This window comes from Vulpes lagopus, chromosome 23 (genome assembly GCF_018345385.1).
Source record: "Vulpes lagopus strain Blue_001 chromosome 23, ASM1834538v1, whole genome shotgun sequence".
Taxonomy (NCBI): domain Eukaryota; kingdom Metazoa; phylum Chordata; class Mammalia; order Carnivora; family Canidae; genus Vulpes; species Vulpes lagopus.
The window spans coordinates 8,751,481-8,771,060 of record NC_054846.1 but is presented as its reverse complement, the minus strand read 5'-3'; the positions used below and the strand labels follow the sequence as shown (position 1 = coordinate 8,771,060).

Genomic DNA, 19,580 nt, shown 5'->3' with positions numbered 1-19,580 from the left:
TGGAGACCCGGGATCGAGTCCTGTGTTGGGCTCCCTGCATGGAGCCTGCTTCTCCCTCTGCCTGTGTCTCTGCCTCTCTCTCCCTCTCTCTGTGTGTCTCTCACGAATAAATAAATTTTTCAAAAAAATAAATTGCGTTAAAAAAATAATAATAATAATAAATTTTTAAAAAGTGAATAAAAAAGTACCTATCAATCTGAAGTATTCCATAGAAGAGTCTGAGTTTTCCTTGGTTCTAATTTTTTATAGATTATTAAAACATGCAGATTAAACACAGGCATTGTTAACTTCTGTTACTTTTAAAGGGTGTATCAAAACAGCTATATATTAAACTGAAAAAATTTAGACAGAGAAGCTGCCTACAGCCAAACCATTCTGAATGGAAGAGGAAAAGAATCAGAAACATTTGAGTCTGGAGAGATGCACAGAATCAGAATGCATAGTGTCACATGGTCATATTTTTAAAGTATGTTTGAGAAAGAAGAGAAAAACACTAAAAATCTTCTTGTCACCAGTATGACTATCAATTGAAGGCTGTTTTTGTTTTTGTTTGTGCCAATATTTTCAATAGGTGATCAACAGCAGTCAAGATCCCTGTCCTGATTATTCCTGGGTGGATAAACTTTCTAGAGCACAGCAGCGTACAGTGTAAGAAGAGGTTCTATTATTCTCTTTCATATTTAACTAAAGCAAGGATTATCAGAGTGAAGTGCTACTCATCTAAGTTCAAGAAGCAAATGGTATCATAAGCTTTGACTCCCGTAGTGCTGTGGTGGACAGATTTTCTTGTCCCCTGCTGAATTTTCAGTTTGAGAGGTCCTTGATATCAGTGTTTCTTTCAAGAAATTCCTAAGCCAAAAAAAAAAAAAAAAAGAAAAGAAAAAGAAATTCCTAAGCCACTGCGGTATTTCTAGCCAATAAATAGTTTACAAAAGCAATCTCGCTTTGCAGTACTTTTGTGCCTAAAGTAAAAGAAAGAGGTAATATAGGCCGGAGTATATAATGATCAACAGGCTCTCACCAATCACGATCAAATTAGACAACACACTCCTCTAATTCTGCACTGCCCAGGACACTTGTCCTCCGCTGGAAATCCCTACACTCAGGTGTTAGACAATTTTATGATCCCAAGATATTCATTTTCAAATATAGTAGACATTCTGGGTTCCTGTAATTATACCCCTCACGGTCATAAAGTGGGTCCCTATATCTTAGGGTTTCTTGTGGGATGGCTCACCAGCAGCCCCTATATCTTATGGTTTACTGTGGGATGTTTTTGGATTAGCAGAGAAATATGAAAGCATGTAAGTGGATAGATAGCTTGAGTTTTACAGTTGATGACTGTTTCGGACTTTATGTGGTGACACACATAAGCGCTTCAAGAATAGAAAGCATTTTCTCTGTTAGTGTAGACATGAACCTCACAGTGAGAAAGAGCCTGTGCCTGGTGCATAACAAATGCTTGATAGATCTTAGAATGAAGGAAGGAACGAGCTCATGAACAAGCTTTGGAAGATAAATATGTTACTGTTTTTGCTTCAGAGTAAAACAGAACTCTCAAAACATTTTTTCACAAAGCTTCTCCCTTCTAAAGGAATATTTTTTGGGGAAAAAAAAGGCACTTTTGATTGTCTTATGATTAGCCAGACCTGGTCTTTTAGTCCTGTCTATGCCTGGGACACCTCTTTCAGGACTGTGGAGTCCAGGCTTCCCCATGACACACGAATTTCCAGTGTGGATAGAGCTGATTGCCAGGTTGGCCTGTGAGTTTCTATTAAAATAGACTCTAAGAATTTGTTTTTAAGTTTGGAAAGGAATGTTTTTGTTCGTTTGTTTTTGCCTAACATTGTTTTATGCCATTGCCCTTTGTATTAAGTTGAAGGGACTGTTCCAAAATATTAATCATCTCTCAACAAAATTATCAGAAACACTTGCCTCATGCAAATGTGGCCCAAGACTGAGGAGGTGCCATGACTCCAGTGCTTAAGATGAAGTATTCTGTTTTTATAACAAGAACTGTAATACCCAAATTATTTGATTAAATCAGCATTTCTTGACCATACCCTCATCAGTGAAGGCTTGGGCAAGTCCAGGGACATTCATTTAGTATTTTGTCTATCCTAGCCCTGTGCTGGATAAATTGAGTGTTTACAAAATAAGCCTGGGGGATCCCTGGGTGGCTCAGCTGTTTAATGCCCACCTTTGGCTCAGGGCGTGATCCTGGAGACCCGGGATCGAGTCCATGTCAGACTCCCCTGCATGGAGCCTGCTTCTGCCTGTGTCTCTGCCTCTCTCTCTCTGTGTGTGTCTCTTATGAATAAATAAATAAATCTTTTTTTAAAAAATAAGCCTAGGGCATAGTATCAGTCTACAAATAGTTCATATTTAGACAGCCAAGTTTATTATGCAGACAGTATAATGATAGCATAGTCACGTCTATGCAGTGACAATTTATAATGATAATCCATCAGAACTTCTATGAATCGTATACTTCCAAAACCAGGCAGTGGGAGACAGAAGCTGCACTTTAGGTCTTGATGTCTTTCTGACCCTGATGCTCTGACCCTGCAAGGTATTTCTTTGACTTTTGACAGTCACAGAGCTTGAAATGGATGTGTGATTTCTGCATAACTGCTTGTGATTTACACTTTGAAGCATGCTTTAGTTATGATTCCATTTGTGTGTTTGTCAGAAATATTGCTGTGGGCCAAGATTAATAGTAATGTATTTGTTTTTTAAGGGGCTGCAGTCTTGCAGTGATATCTGGAATACTCTATGGTTCTACGTTTGTGCCAATAATTTATATCAAGGACCACAGCAAAAGAAATGATAGTATATATGCAGGGGCAAGCCAATATGGTAAGGGTAAACCATTATGTTACTTTATAAATAAATTCAATACCTGTTTTTCTTAAGAATACAAAAAGAATGTGGTCCTAGTAAATCCTGGTGCATAGATTTGATCTTACTTTTTCACTGTAAGTGGTGACTTAGAAAACCACTGAAGACTAAAAGTAATAAAGGACTGTTTGAGTCATCTCACATGATCGGCAAAATACAAATATAATCAAGTTTATTCTAGTCAGGATTTATATCAACTACTTAGATCTTAACACATGCTTCTTAGCTTTACAGTGAGATTCAGAGATTATTTTCCAGTTAGATAATCTCTGAGAAAATATATATTCTTCTGCTCTTTCAGGTAAACGTCGAAGTATAACTTTCCTAATGGTCAAAGTATGGCCTAGTCAGAGGATATTATTTTTAAAACATAGAGAAGTGCATTGAAAGGCTCAACATAATGCTCCCAGATTACCTCAGTTTCTGGATGTAGAGTCTGTCTGGTGTAAACTCAACACTGTGTCCAAGAGCCTTGTACAGGCTCATCAGGAAATAGCAGAGGGTCTACTTCAGGGGTCCTATCATTTTGTTGAAGCATGACTTCCACCCATGAACCCATAAAAGAATGAGATCATAGGCAATAAAGTTCTGAATTGGATGGTGGAGAAAATTAATGTGATCTGTGTTCAGAAAAGGGTAAAATTTGGAAGGCAAAAGTTATGAGGGAGAGACTGATGACAAAACTGGGATTTGAAAGACTTTAGTGGAATAGACAGACTGCATTGACACCATTGTTTCTTCCTTCCTTTTTATATTCAGTCCAATTAGCTTTCAAACCTTTTACTAACTTCCGTCTTTTTTTAAAGATTTTCTGCAAATACTTTGTGTGTTTTTATTATTTTCATTTGTAAAGGATAAAAATCAATAAAAATAGAATAACATAGGACAAATTAAAAGAGAAAGAAAATCAAGAGTTAAAAAATAAAAAATAAAATAAAAACCAGGAATGAGTCTAAAAACCGTAATGTATTTGTACACTTGCTAGAAATGAGCCATAAATTTGGCTCTAAGATTTCTTATAGACACAAGGGAAATCAAATCAGTCCCACAATTCAGTGAACGCAAGATAAAAAGAACTAATCATCCAGGACCATGGTTGTTCTTGGTCCTGGGTCATAATAAATAATGTCATATTTACTTAATAATGTCCTCTTTACATAATACATAGTCATTTTTTAGGGACCTTTCTTATGACAACGTTAATGTCATCTAATAGGAACACACTTTATTCCAATTTATTAAAAAATAGTTCCAGGGAGGTACAATTTTTTATTTCATTTATTTAACAAACACATAAGTATCACATGTACTGTGCTAAACACTACTCTAAGCACATGACAATAATAATTCACTTGACCCTCATAGTAACCTTATTGGTTAGATAACATTATTATTCTTGTTTTACAATTGAGAAAATTAAGACAGTGAGAGATTAGGTAATTTGCCCAGGTCTCAAAGTTAGCAAGTAGTGGATTGTAGATCCCTCCCAGGTGATCTGTGCTTTTTTTAACTATGTTATGCTGCTCCTTTTAGTAGTCCATAGATATGTTCTTCTTACCTGATCCAGAAAGAGGGTTTAAGATTTTAGAAGAAAAGACACACTCTTTGACCTTTGAGCTTTCTCCTTAAACATGACCCCTCATCTTTGTCAAAACCATAGTTGGGAGAAACATTAAATCCAATGTGACCTTCCCAGCCAAGAACCTGTAATAGACCCATTTGTCTGACTAAAATACAATCTGTTAAAAAAAAAAAAAATACAATCTGTTTAAACAGTTGGTGAAGTTGGGGTTTCTCGGATTTGGACCACCATCATGTGTCATTAACACTCGCATGTAATAAGGCTTAGAGTAAACAATTAAATAAAACCCTCTTTGGTAGAACTTCCTGATTATCTTTCCATATAGCTGTCATCTGCAACAGACACACTGGTCTCCAGATCAGTCACCATATAAAATTAGTACTCCCCAATATTCTTCACAATGCCCCCCCCCACTACAGTCTACCTGGAGATTTGCTACAATTGCCATTTGTAGAATTAAGTCGAAACCTATTCTAAAAAGAAGGTCGTATTCACATAATGTTTATAGTTTCTTATTTACCTTTCCAAGGTAATCATAAAAACCGCGTTTTAGATCTGATTGTAGTGACTAATTTACTCTTAATGTTTCTAAGTTTTAAATATGTTCATTAAAATTCTATGTACAGCATGTAGAAAGCCAGGATGATAAAATATAATTAATGGTTCCTTTACTTTTAAGGTTAATTTTGGTGAGTTTGTTTTATTTTTAGAACTCTAAATATATTTGAAATGAATGAAAGGATACATTTGAGAGTTTTATGATCTGCCTTTTCAGATTTAGACTACGTTTTTGCACACTTCAGTGGCATCTTTTTTACAAGCACAGTCTACTTTCTGGCCTACTGTATAGCCATGAAAAATAACTTTAAGCTATATCCTAAAGCAGTCCTGCCAGGTAAGAATATTTACTACAAAAAATATTTTTACTCTATGAAAGTCTTCTCTACTCACTTAGCTTGAGTAATCGTCTTCTGGAAATCAAGCCATCCCTGTGTGTGTGTGTATCTGTGTATATGTTCATTCCCTAATTGCTTTGGCCCTACTCACCAGTAAATATGAAAGATTTAAAAACCATGAAACTGGCTGTGAAATGACAGTCATTACAGAACCTGAAACTTGAACAGTGAATCTAAGATGATTTCCTGTGCCAAAATACCTTGAGTATTGACCTATCAAAGGATGCTTATTAAAAGTCAGTGTCCTGTGACTACTTTTTCTTAAAAAAAAAAAAAATAGTATGAACAAAGAGAACTTTGTAGTCGCTTGGGTAAATAAACATTTTCTCTGAAAAATAAGAAATTGTTTTAGATTTTGAAAAGGGCATATGATAAATGCACATACTTTGGACTTAATTCATTCGGCACTGGTGGTAAAAAAAATATACCTATAATTCCTCATTTACTTAGAAGTTTGCCATAATGCAATTTAGAATATAAGTCCACAAGTAAAAAAAAATTTTAAGAACAAAATAAAGCATATGTCAGAGATTCGTTTTGTTTACGTGATTCATTTAAGTCAAAGTACGTCACTATATGGTATAGTATACAACTATACCATTATAAAAAATAAAAGATAGGATATTTATTGAACACCCAACTAAAGTATCCTAAAATTTTTATCTGGTATTTTCATTCAAATTCTAGGACCTCCCCCCCCCACCACCACTTTAGCTATAAGATCATTCTGAACTTCACATTTTATGTTGAGAGTTGAAAGTAAATGGTGTTTGCAGAGCATGCTCAGATCCAGTATCTTCCTTAGGGTCCCTCTCCACTACCCAATCTTTACATCAACTACAACTTTGGGTATTTTATTTAATGTCAATAAAGTGAAAAGTTTGATAGTTATACCCACAGCAGTCACGAACCAAAAAAAAAAAAAAAAAAAGATTTGGTTTCCAAAATGACCATAAAATCATGTTGGCCAAAAATTATAGGAATGCATTGATAGGAGCACTTTCATATTCCCACCATATTGAAGGCATGGACTTTTCAGGAAAGGAACGTGGCTTTTAAGTGTGTGCTGTTTGCATGTGTTTCAGGATTCCTGTCAGGAGTTCTTTGGGCAATAGCCACCTGCTGTTGGCTCATAGCTAACCACTCTCTCAGCGCTGTGGTCAGTTTTCCAATAGTCACTGCGGTAAGTAGCTGAATGTTTTTCCAAATTTTTGTTTTGCAAATGCAAATCTGATCTTTCTGAAGCATACCTAGTGAATCACTGAGGACTTCAATTTTTTGGAGTTCAATTTTTTAGGAGTACAGTTTGTAGAACAGATTCATGTACTCTCTCCAACACCCCCTCACCTCATGTCCCTGATTGCTAAGGGAACACTGATTGCTACCCTCATTCTAGCAAGTTTGTTCATTTTAGATATCCTTGTAGTCTTTGTCTGGTAATTTTACCTAATGTCATTTTGGATACATTATAATTTACTGTTTATAACAATACTTATCTCTGTATAACAGTTTATCAGTTAAAAATGCTTTTGTGTATATTTTGACACTTGAATCTCATGATAACCTTGAGAGACAGGAAGTATTTCAGAAAAGGTGCCCCTTTTCTTTTCTTTCTCTTTTTTCTTTTTCTTTCTTTGCAATAACCCGTAAACCATGTCCAAACAAATATTTAGGAAATCATCAGCCAAAGAGCCTCAAAGGACAGTGATACCTTTTGGCATTGTCTTCTATCGTGTTCTCCGAAGGGAAAAAAATTTCCGGATTAAAGAGGATAGAATTCTTGAGCAATTGGCCTGATAACATTAATATTACATCCCCTGTTCTATTGTTTCCTCCCATCCTGCCCAAGTCACTATGGAACTGCCTAAAGGACCCAGATGCTTCTTGTTTGGTTTGGATTTTGAGGCTTAGGACCTTACGTCATTGATAAAAGACAGTTCCTTTGACCTATTTCTCTGACTCTTTTGATGTTGAATTTTCCAGACGCTGGTAAACAGGGTAACCTATTTTTATTGCTTCGCTTACATGCCTGGAGTGGAGTCAAACTTTGTTAACCCAATCGTGTAGACAGTCGGAGTAGTGGAGGAGAAGAAAAATGTTGGAATTGTTTATGAGAAACTCTTGCAGAGTTTGTGCAGGGCTTGAAAAGGAATCATAAAAATGCTGATACAATACACTTTCTCCACAAAGACCACAATTAATCCAAATTCCATTTTTTCTTTCCCAGTTTAAAAAAGTTAATAAACTTGAATAGCCTTGTTTCAAACTGCAGAATCATCCTTTCTTCCCACCTCATTTCTTCTCATTTCCCTTTCCTAGATTATTTCATTCCTGTCTGAATAAACCTATTGCTTATTTTTCCTCACATGGCTTTTCTGACTTCCCATAATACTGTCTTTAGATCCACTGGAGTGTAACTTTAGACATAGTTCATCACTGTGCAATAGTATCAGTTTAAGAATTTTTCTTAAGTGCATTATTCACTGAATCCAAAAGAACATACTACAGTTTCTTCAGTTATAAGATGGCTTCATGCCAAAAAGAGTTATAAATTACTCCTACACTTTCAAGGCACCTGGGTGGCTCAGTCGGCTCAGCATCTGCCTTCAGCTCAGGTCATGATCCCAGGATCCTAGGATAGAGCCCCGAATCCAGCTCTCCACTCAGTGGGGACCTGCTTCTCCCTCTCCCTCATCACCTTCTTCTGCTTGTGCTCTCTCTCTCTCAAATAAATAAATAAAATCTTTTACAAAAATTATTCCTAAACTTTCTCCTGTTAATCCCATTTTTATGTCCTTAGTTCATTAAAAAACATTAGCCATTTGCTTATTAAAATAGTTTTTTGGAGATCCCTGGGTGGCGCAGTGGTTTGGCACCTGCCTTTGGCCCAGGGCGTGATCCTGGAGACCCGGGATCGAATCCCACATCGGGCTCCCGGTGCATGGAGCCTGCTTCTCCCTCTGCCTGTGTCTCTGCCTCTCTCTCTCTTTCTCTCTCTGTGTGTGACTATCATAAATAAATAAAAATTTAAAAAAATAGTTTATTATTAGTAGACCACATTTAGTAAAATAGATCACATAATAGTATAGCATCATCAATGTAATAAATATGAAAATCAGAAAGAAACAAAATATCTTCATTTTTTTACCTAATGTTACTTTAGTTTAATATTGAGTTAAGGTTGAGATTATGAATAGTTTTCCCTGACAATACTGTTATACTCTTTTTACAGTAAAAAGTTATTCAATTAAAGTATGAGGTCAGCTCCCCAGTTTACTGTATTTATGTAGAGTATAAGTCACAGAAAAAATAACCAATTTAATTGAAGTTTTTCTTTTTGTTAAGGGTCCAGGATTTATAGCTGCAATGTGGGGTGTCTTCATGTTTAAGGAAATAAAGGTATGTACAAGGACAAATTTAGAAAACAGGTGTAGAGCCCATGTAAGAAAGGTATTTAATACTGTATTTGTGTTATTTTCTGAAAACTGTATGTGATCCCTAAGCCCAGGGCAGAAAACACATGAATGGATTTGACAAATCAGATGTTCCAAATGTTATCATACCTAACAAGGAAAGAAAATACTGAAGATATGATCAATATTATGAAACATGTTTCTCTCCACCCCAGCCCCCAGTGGGAAAATGCTTTAGTTGACTTTAGTTTCTTTCCCTTTGGTTACATAATCCAATAAAATATGATGGGGGAGATTTTATTTAATGTAAAATATTATAGATAAACAGGATGAAATGTTTTTTTATCCTAAAGATTAAAATATCCCTGAGGCAAATGGAATTTGTGAATGGATTTTTCTGTTGGTTCTCATGCCTCCCAAAGGCCCCTATATAAAACCAGCAATTTTATAGGAAATTAGTATGGTAGCAGGTGACTAGGACCACTTCTCTTTCAAGTGTAAATGATGGTGATTTAAAACTGCATTTATTAAATAGCTGTAGGATGTGTGTGTGTGTGTGTGTGTGTGTGTGTGTCTTCATTAAAAAGTATTTTAGGAGCACCTGGCTGGCTCAGTCGGTGGAGCTTAGGATTCTTGACCTCGGGGTTATGAGTTCTAGCCCCACATTGGGTATAGTGATTGTTTAAAAACAAAATATTTCCCCAAAAATCTTTATTTTAGAATTTTCCCCACTTATTTTTATTTGAGGAATATATGTGAATAGTATTTTGTAATAGGTTTTACTAAAAATATATATAAATCAGAGATATTTTGTCAAGGTATCATAGACATAATATTTTCTGCCTTCATTCATATGCATCTGTAACAACAAATAATCCCTGGTTCTAAAAAAATCTGATGTTCCTAATCTCTGGGAACCAAAAAGCAACCTGTATACCTGGGTAATCCTTAAAATTATTATTCAATTTTATATTTAAAATATCATTTCATTTATTCTGAGTGAAATGTTTTGATTTAGAAAGCTTTAATTTGATAAGATTCTCAAATTTTAAAAAATAATGAATTTGTTTAGGAGTTAGATGCCAGGATCTCAATTTTTGTATTTTTTAAAGTACACAAGGCAACTTAAAACATCTATAAACCCATAAATTACTTCCATACACATTTCTCATTTATTTTAGTTAGGGTAGCTTTCCACAAAAAATAATTCTGTGTCCAAAACATGCCATAATTTCATTGTAAATATTTCATTCACCTCCCAAAGGATAAATGATTACTATTTAGGAATTGGGTGTTTATTATCCAGTATAACATCCTGAAGTCCTAGAAAATCACAAGTGAGCATAGCTTATTTGCAATTTTAGGTAAAAAGAAGCACAAACGAAGAATGGATTTAATATAAAGGATTTGAAAATATTTTAGTCACTACTACTGTAATAATGATACGGACTTAGAAATCCTCTTCCCTAGTTACAAGAACTTGAGAGAGAGAACCCCTGGCCATTGAGCTTAGTGTTAATTCCTGAGTCCTCTAAAAAAGACACTAAAAGACATTGAAAGAAAGCTTTTTTTAAAGATAGACTTTTTAAAAGATAACTCAGACCAAATAGAGAAGAATTTTTTTCTTGATTTTTTTATTTATCTATTCATAGAGACACAGAGAGAGAGAGAGGCAGAGACACAGGCAGAGGGAGAAGCAGGCTCCATGCAGGGAGCCTGACCTGGGACTCATCCAGGGTGTCCAGGATCACGCCCTAGGCTGCAGGTGGCGCTAAACTGCTGCGCCACCGGGGCTGCCTGAGAAGAATTTTTTTAGTGATAAGCCATGACCAAGGAGGGCTTAATTCTGGAGTACAAGGATAGTTCACAATATGAAAATTGATCAGGGTAATATAATATTAAGTAAACAGAGAAAAACTATGTGATAATATATATTCAAAAAATGTGCTGAAACTAAAAACCAGTTTTTAATTAAGAAAAAAACCTCTTAGAAGTGCTACAAATAGGAGAAAGCTGTCAAAAAACAAGAGCAAACACATAGCTAAGGTGAAACATAAAGGTTCTAAATTACATCTCAATAAAGCTGAGAAAAGAAGTTCTCTGTAAGTTGAAAATCAAAGATATCTCCATCACTGTTATTATTCAGTGTTTTCTGGACATCCTAGCCAGTGTGGTAAAATAAAATTAAGAAAGAAGGGGAAATAGATGTAGGAAAGAAAATGAAAAAACTGTCATTTGCATGTAACATTATCTTCTTTAAAGTGGAGTTTTATCTGAAATTCTGAAAATGAGTCCTAAAGTTTGGCCAAGTACGTATGTAAAAATGAAGAGACTGAGGACCAAGCTAAAAGCAAAGACCTTCTGGCTTAAAAAAAAAAAAAAAAAAAAAAAAAAAAAAACCTTCTGGGCTTAAAAAAAAAATTTTTTTTATTGGCCTTCTGGGCTTAAAAAAAAAAAAAACACAAACTTACAAATCTGTCTACAAATAAAAGTTAAGTGTCCAAAAAAAAAAAAAGTTAAGTGTCCAGTAAGACTTATCATTCAGTGGAGGTGCCTAATTGCCTCTTAACAGGTGGTTTAAAGGCGAGTTTTAAATACTTTACATGCCAACTAGTTTAAGAAAGAGCTATCAACTAAACACTGAAACCAAAATCCTAGAAGAATTTTTGAAAATAATTTTTCTTAGAAACAAGATAAAACCCTAGAGGAAAACAAAAGCAAAACATGTATCCTTAGGACTTTTAGATCCTATCAGTTACATCTTGAAGCATCTTGAAGCCACATATTTGAAAGTCTTGAAGACACATATTTGAAGTCTGCAACCTACAGCAGTAAGAACTTAATCTGAGATCCAAGCATTTTTTGTGTAAAGAGTTTGATGATTTCATCGAGTCTTAATGCCATCAGGGCACCAGTTGGAGGCTTTCCATTTCCAATGTTCTTTTATATCTGATATCTATTCGTCTTTAGAAAGTTTGTTTTAGAATTTTACTCCTAGCTATTTTAAGCTAGACATACGTTATTATTTTTAGAAACACGCCCTAGTCACAATGTCTACAGAAACACCAATGCAGGGAATTACTACCACGACAATTGATAGGGCGGTAGCTACTCCCAGATAAAGAATGAGATGATCTGCTATCTTAATAGCTGTTTCAGAAATCCGAGTTAAAAACTTTTCACTTTGGGGAGAATGTTAGCATGAACTTTCTAAGCATTAATATTCACATTTGACAAAGGGAAACTGTTGCTACTGCCCAAATATCATTGGTCTTTGTCCTTGTGAGACTAGGCAGGTTCTTAACCTCCTCTAAACCTAGGAGGCAGACAGATTCTTAACCTTAAAGGGGAAAAATATTTTAGTCTCTGAGGACATTATTCTTATCTACATAGACAAAAAAGGAGAGGGGTCAGCAAAGTATTCACACAATCGGGTTGTAAAGTGCTGATAACTGAGTACCCGTATGTTGTTTTTTCTTATTTAAGTCATTGTATCAATTGTCTAATTCACAAAGGACATTTAGAAATCACCTGATTGTTATTCATTGAGCAACTATTTGAGCGCCTTCTCTCCATCGGGGCTGGTATCTGCAGTCTTTAGAACTGATAATATGTCAGAGAACCTTAAAGCCTTAGCAGGAGTGTGTGTGTGTGTGTGTGTGTGTAAAAGCTGTGCTTGGGGAGGCTTTGTGGTGCTGTCTTTCGTCTGTGGAACTTGTGTTAGAGTGACTTCTGGTAGTATTCATACTCACAGCGAATCCAGAAATTTCAGTTGGCTCCGACCCAACTTACAAACAACCTCCCTCTCTGGTCATCAAATAGAGATCATTCAATCCATTCTATCCCAATTCTTTGTGAAATTGAGGAAAGAAGATATATGCCTTTTGGAATTTTGGCTGTTAATTGGCATTCATCTTAAGAGCTGATATTAATATTATATGATCTGTCAGGAGATCTCAATGTAGTTTTAGAATTTATATCTCAAGTTAGGGAGATGCTGGCCGGTTAGGCATCCAGCTCTGGATTTCTGCTCAGATCATGATCTCAGGGTCGTGAGCTGGAGCCTGGCAGTTGTGTTCAATCTTTTTGAGATTTTCTTTTTCCCTCTGTCTCTCCCCCCCCCCCCAAAAAAAATAAATAAATCTGTTTTTAAAAAAGGTATTTCTTTGTTACTCAAAGATGGACTGGCTTCATTGGGAACTGGTTGTCAGTGTTTCCCATCTTTAAGACCAGTACACCTACCCATGGCTGGGCAAGACAAACTTAGTCTCTGTTTCTTCTTCACCATTCAGATCCATCTCTCTCTCTCCATCTGCACCTCATCATCTGTGCCCAGGAAGACTGTAGTCGCCTCCTTAATCATCTCCTTGCATCCATTCTGGACCCCTCCAATCTGTTCACCATCTGCAAAAAAAAAAGTGTGGGCTTTATGAAATGTGAATCCATCTTTTCACCACATCCAGCAGCCTATTTCCTTAATGTCTTCCCATTCCTCGGAAAAATAAAACCCCACAGTGTCCGTGACCTATGAGATCCCCATAAGCTCGGGTCATAGCTCTCCAACCTGGTTTTGCTCCACTTAAGTTTCGATGCTTTGGTCACACTGACTTCCTTTCCATCCCTGGCAAGTATCACACTTTTCTATTACAACAGAGTTTTGCACACACAATTCCTTCTACCTGGAATGCCTACCTGTTTCCCTGCCCAATTAATTGGTACTTACAGTTAGAAGCTTAATTTCTTACCCTCAAAACCAGCCTCACTAAGATTCCTTTGTTACACACCCCAGAAACAGTCATGGTCGTTTACTCATTAACACCCCTCTCGCTCTGTAACATTCTTTTCTGTGATTATTAACTTCTGTCTCCCATATTATACATTTATCTGAATAAGCACGCATTTTGCTCAGCATTCTAACCCCAGCACATGTTGATGCAAAATGAGTGTCCACATGCATTTACTGAGTGAGAGAATTAGTAAGGTTCTAATGGGTTTTCAAGAAAATCTGGATGTTTATTTGGAGGGATAGCAAAAGGCATACAGGTGGCCGGAGCAGATGGTTAGTAAGGTCCCTAGCAATTTGGACATTCTGCATGTTTGCTTCAGATTTTCTTAATTACACTTACTTTTTTTTTTTTTTAATTATTCAGGGTCTACAAAACTACCTATTGATGATATTTGCATTTTGCATCATCTTGACTGGAGCATTATGCACGGCTTTCTCTAAAGTCTAACAATCCCAAGACCAGCAGATGGCAGCAGTGGGTAAGAGGACACTGCTGCAGGGCTTGGCTGGATTTTGCTGAGAACAGAGTTCATTTTCATACAGCAAATGGATCTCTACCCGTCATGGACTGGGTAAATGATTTTTTTTCACAAATGTAAGAATAAAGGAAAACTAAGTTTCAGTCAAGTATAAAAATGAAAAATTCTTCTAATGAACTGTTTATGAAGGTAAGACTTCGCCAGGTGGCTAAAATGTCTTCATTCTTACAGCATCACATCTGAGAATGCTCCTTTTACCTCAATGTGCACTCGGTCTTGAGCAAGCTGCAAAACACTGAGGAGCTCACATACGCAGAGAATTTTTGTACATGTCCAAGTTTCCAACATATTGCCCTCATTAATGAAGAGAGGCAGAAAAATGTTGGGGAGAGACATGGGGAGTCAGATGTCTGGATCCTTTGCCAGAGAAAGTAAATGTCAGAGTTGGTAACTGGGTATTAAAAAGGCCATTTCATTTTTAGGCCAAATTTATCTTTACTTCAAATTAATATTGCCCAACTCTACATCCTCCACTCATGCTAACTCAAAATGCTTTTCTCTCCAGATAAAATCCATCTTCAGAGAACAAAAAGTTCCAGCCATTGAGAATATGTGTATAAACATATACAGACATATATAGGTACACAGTCATGAACAGACACACATATGTCTGCATGATTCCAAACTTGGGGGAAATTCTAGAGTTGCTCCAGCAAGGGTCTAGCTTATCAGAGTAAGAATTTACAGGGACCAAACACTCCTTTGTATGTAAAATTTATTATTTTTTTCTGAAATATACTTTTCTAAAATCCCTCTTTAAACTGGAAGTTTTCTTCCTGTTTTAACTAGTGGTTTCCTTTAGGTAAAAAAAAAAAATAACGGCATGTTATTTTTATATATAAATTCAGAAGAGATGGAATAGCATTCTGCGTAAGTGTATGCACTCTGGCACTAACCCAAATGGATAGAAATCTTCATCTTAGTTGTATGACTTCGAAGAAGTTCCTGAGCCTCCTGTGTCAGATTGCTCATCCATAAAATGGACATAATGATAATGATCATGATCATGGTTATTGCAAGGTTCAAATTAATTAAAATCTGTAACATATGTTGAGTGTCTGGCACTTGGCGAACTGTATAATTTTTAGCTATTATTGTTATCTACTGTTTGAGAAAGAAAACCTGTCTATAGGTTGGAGAATATTTTGTAGGAGCTACTGCCCTCACCACCAGCCGATCCAGACACTTAAAATTCATTCCTCTATTTGAGTGCAATTTAAAAAATGATACTAGAGTCTCTATTTCATTATTGAATTCTTTGATTGTAACACCTTACAAAAATTCATTCTAATTTTAACTTGAAATACCATTATGTTGATAACTTTAAATAAATTGACACTATGCAAAAACTAGTTTTCTTAAGTATATTTTCAAATTTCATATTGCTAGCATTTAATTATTCTGTAGTTGAGATTGCTAATTTATATGCAAAATTTTAAATGTGAAGTAAAGCAATTGAGGAAGAAAAATGAAAACCAAATCTTATTACCACTATACAATCTCTGCCACCACAGAATGCCTTTGGTGTTAGGAAGAGGTAAGAGTAGATTAGGGGGGAGAAAAACAAGCTTTTCCAAATGGTTACCATGGAAAACACATGCTATGCAGAGGTTAGTCTAAACAAATGATTACCAAATCTTCACTTTCTTTGCTCAATTTAGGAAGTTAATATCTATCTCTCTAAAAGTTTTGAGGCATTATGTTTCCTTGTCTGGTATGGTCAAATTCTTGTGTTTTCACTTTTTCTCATTTCGCTGTCTCTAAGTACAGAAAAGGCACTACCCAATAGGGAAATGGCCACCCAGTGAGGCTGGCATCCGGATTATGGGAATGGCTTATTATCAGAATAAAAACTCCTAATTCCTTAAAATTCTTAATGAGTTTCATAGAATAGTACAGCATTTCCCTCAAGCTACCAAATCTCCATTTATTCCTATTATATTCATTTATTTGTACTTAGAGTTGCTAAGTACTAGACCTATATGTATCAATATTGGTGAGCTGGAAAAGTTGAATTAAAAAGATAAGTTGTAGAGCCATGTGCACAGTATGATACCATTTAGGCAAATTCTTAGGAATCAAAATAATAATATTTTTTCGATAAATGCCTATATATCCAAAAACCAGAAAAATACATATATACAAAGCTCATAATAATGTTTGTCTCTAGTGAGAATAAATGAGATCAGAATGGCAACACTGCGGTCAATGTGAGCTTGAACATTATCTGTAATACTCTAATTTTTATGGCAATGAATTCATATACTTGTTCTTTAATATGTGTTAAAGAATCAACAGCAGAAGAGCTCAGAACATGTGTCTAAATGTTAAAGTAATTAAATCTAGGTAAACAGAATATGGCTGACTGTTATTTTCCTCTTTATCTAATACTTTTTAATTTCAAAGCAATCATGCACACACACAAGCACACACAAATGAAAAACAGAGATTAAGGCAAAGTTGGGAAATTTTCCAACTTAAAAGTGCCACCTTCTAAAGGTAGGATTTAGAAACACTTTTCTAGTCTCCCTTGCAGTAGGATGTGTCGTTCCTGATTATGTGGCCTCCAAGGTCAATTCCATGGTCCTGCTGGAGATTGTGTGAGCTGCCTAATACTTGTTTCAGAAATTTGGCCTCATTAATACAAAAAACAAAAACCCCCACAAATCTAGCCTATTTTAACCACCTTTAATGAGGTGTGATTTGCATCCAATAAAATTCTCCCACTCAGGTGGACAATGTTATGAGCAAATATGTACACTCATGTAATCACCACTACAACCTAGATACAAAACATTTCCAGCGAAATGTTCCCTTCTGCTTCCTTGTAGCTAACCCCAAACTACCAGTAATTTATTTTCTGTCATTCTAGAATGCTTTTGCCCATTCTAAAATTTCACATAAATGGAATTATATAGTATAGACCTTTTTGTGTCTGATTTCTTTTATCTTATAGCTACTTTTAAACTATATGATCTAAAACAATTATAATTCATTATTAATTTATTAACTTAATTATTAATTTATTAATTGTTTTAATAATCATTAATTTAATAATTATTTTCTTTAGTGGAAGAAAACATATATGTCTATTCAAGATGACAACTAAAGGAAAAATGATTAACATTTGGAATTGTTATATTTAAGTATGTGATGTGTCTTGTTCCACAAAATCATGGTTTTAAATTAATTTAAAAAATTCTTAGTGACCCTCTGAGTCCATCTTCAGTCTATAATGTTTTCTTTTGAGGGGGCTATTAAATATTAAGCTGCTTAAACTAGATCCCCCCATTTTCTATATTTTAAAAAAAGTGTATATTCTTGGATTTCCTTCAACTATCAAATGGATTTTAATCTCTGGGGCTGCAAAGTGTGAATTTGCATTTTTTTTTACAAGTACTCTTGGTAGTTCTTATCACACTTGTGCTCTAAATTTTTTAAATTTGTGACTTATATTTTACTATTTAAAATATTTCAAAGAGCTAGGCTGTGAAAAAATAAGACAAAATTGTCTCTCCACTCCTTAAGATAGTGAAAGAAAATAAAAGAACCGGTATCCATTTAACTTTACAAAGACTTTTGGGAGAAAAATGAAATGCTTAAAACCAATCTGTTTAAATGGAATTATTTGACAAAAAAACAGTGACAATATAACTGAATATCATATTATCTCTGTTTTTTTGGTCAAACCACTTAACTTCCACATGAATTATTTCTATCATTCATATCTATATGAATCTTTTCATATCTATAAGATCTGTCATGATGCCCACTTTCTCATTCCTAATATTGGTCATTTGTTTCTTCTCTTTTTATGAACATTCTAGCTAAAAGTTTATCAATTCTATTCATCTATTCTACAAACTAGCTCTATATTTACTTGAGTTTTCCCTATTGTTTTTTTCTCTTCAATTTTATTGATTTTTCTTCTCTACTATTTGTTCTGTTTCTTGTAAGTTTTTAACTGGCTCTTATTCTCTATCCCCTTCCTCTTTTTCTAGGTCTCCAATTATATAGACATCTATTCTACCTGCCCTGACCTTCCCAAATTCTTATTTCTATCTATTCAACTCAGGGAAGGCTTCTGGACTCTGTTCCTTCTTACTGTACTGCATGCAGCCTCCAAACTCTTATCTAGGCAGTAAAATTGAAAAATTATAGTGCTCAACTTATTTGTTTCCCCTTCTGACAGGGATCATGGTCATGTCCTGCCTGTGGCCCAGTGTTCCATACATTTTACACATTTTGCTATCTCTTTAATGTTTAAGGATTAATATGGTTCCTGTTACTCCCCATCCTTGCCAGAAGTAGAAATCCTCTGATTAGCATTTTGTTACATTTTAATTTTAAGTTCTCTTTTGTCACATTTTCATGAACAGCAACATCAAAGAATAACTCAGCATTGTAGTTGATTGCATATAGCTCCCCAAAAAATATATCTAGGTCCTAACTTCCAGTACCTATGAGTATGACCTTATTTGGAAATAGGGTCCTTGCAGATGCAATTAAATTATGGATCTTAAAATGTGATCATCTTGGATTTAGGAGGGACTCAAAATCCAATGACTAGTATCCTTATAAGAAAAAGGAAAGAGATATTTGATTGAAAGAGAAGAAGGCCACATGAAGATGAAGGCAGAGATTGGTGTAATGTAACTATAAGCCAAGGAATACCAAGGATTGTGGAAAGCCACTAGAAGCTAGGAAACAGGCATGGAAGGGGATTCTCCTTCAGATCCCCTAGAAGGAACCAACCTTGACAGGCTTTTAGCCACTGACTGTGAAGAAATATATTTCCATTGTTTTAAGCCATCAAGTTTGTGGTAATTTATTGTCCCACCCCTAGGAAACTAATCCAACGAACATACAAAATGAGACGCACGAATGGAACCCATAACCTTTAATACCGCCAATACTACTCAGATAAAAGTGTTGGCTCAGTTGCAAAGCAAACATAGAGTAAGAAAAATTACATGTTGTGAAGGTCTCAAAAGTAGCTTTTTGTCTTGACAATTTAGTATTTCATCTTTAGATAGTACAGGATGGGGCATACCTCTCTTCCTGTTTAAAATGAAATAGAATAAGGCAAGTGATTTTGTTTGTTTGTTTTTAAGAAATAAATGAACCAGATGACCTGGAATGTTGTAGAAAGCATATTAGGCACACATCTCTCTATAGAAAAGGTTTGGCAGGAATTAGATAAAGGAGTAGGAATTTTTTTAAGTTTCTTGATACTAACAGGAAGATTCTTCTAGCAAACAAAGGACATCAGAGCTAATTCAGTTGTTTTTTAGCTACTGAAGTCCTTATTGGTAATGCATCTCATTTTTTAATTGAAGACAGACTCTCTCTGGACAACAGTTAAATTCCTATCTTTAATTCTTCTTTTTGGTGGCGTCTTTG

At 35.2% G+C, this 19,580-nt stretch overlaps 1 protein-coding gene across 2 annotated transcripts in view; it reads left to right on the top strand.

The window, feature by feature from the left end:
- The window catches only part of TMEM144 (transmembrane protein 144), a 55,647-nt gene that overhangs the window by 17,982 nt on the left and 18,085 nt on the right, over positions 1 to 19,580 (top strand). Inside the window, exons 7-12 of one of the 2 annotated variants that reach the window (XR_005985135.1) lie at positions 572 to 648; positions 2,741 to 2,859; positions 5,259 to 5,378; positions 6,525 to 6,622; positions 8,785 to 8,838; positions 14,003 to 14,210. Coding sequence is in view for 1 of the 2 variants with exons in the window: in XM_041737777.1 (XP_041593711.1) it covers positions 572 to 648; positions 2,741 to 2,859; positions 5,259 to 5,378; positions 6,525 to 6,622; positions 8,785 to 8,838; positions 14,003 to 14,086 (552 nt within the window). In the remaining variant the exon portion in view is untranslated. Of the gene's footprint in view, positions 1 to 571; positions 649 to 2,740; positions 2,860 to 5,258; positions 5,379 to 6,524; positions 6,623 to 8,784; positions 8,839 to 14,002; positions 15,530 to 19,580 lie in introns of those variants that run through there. The other variant, XM_041737777.1, reaches the window with a different exon arrangement.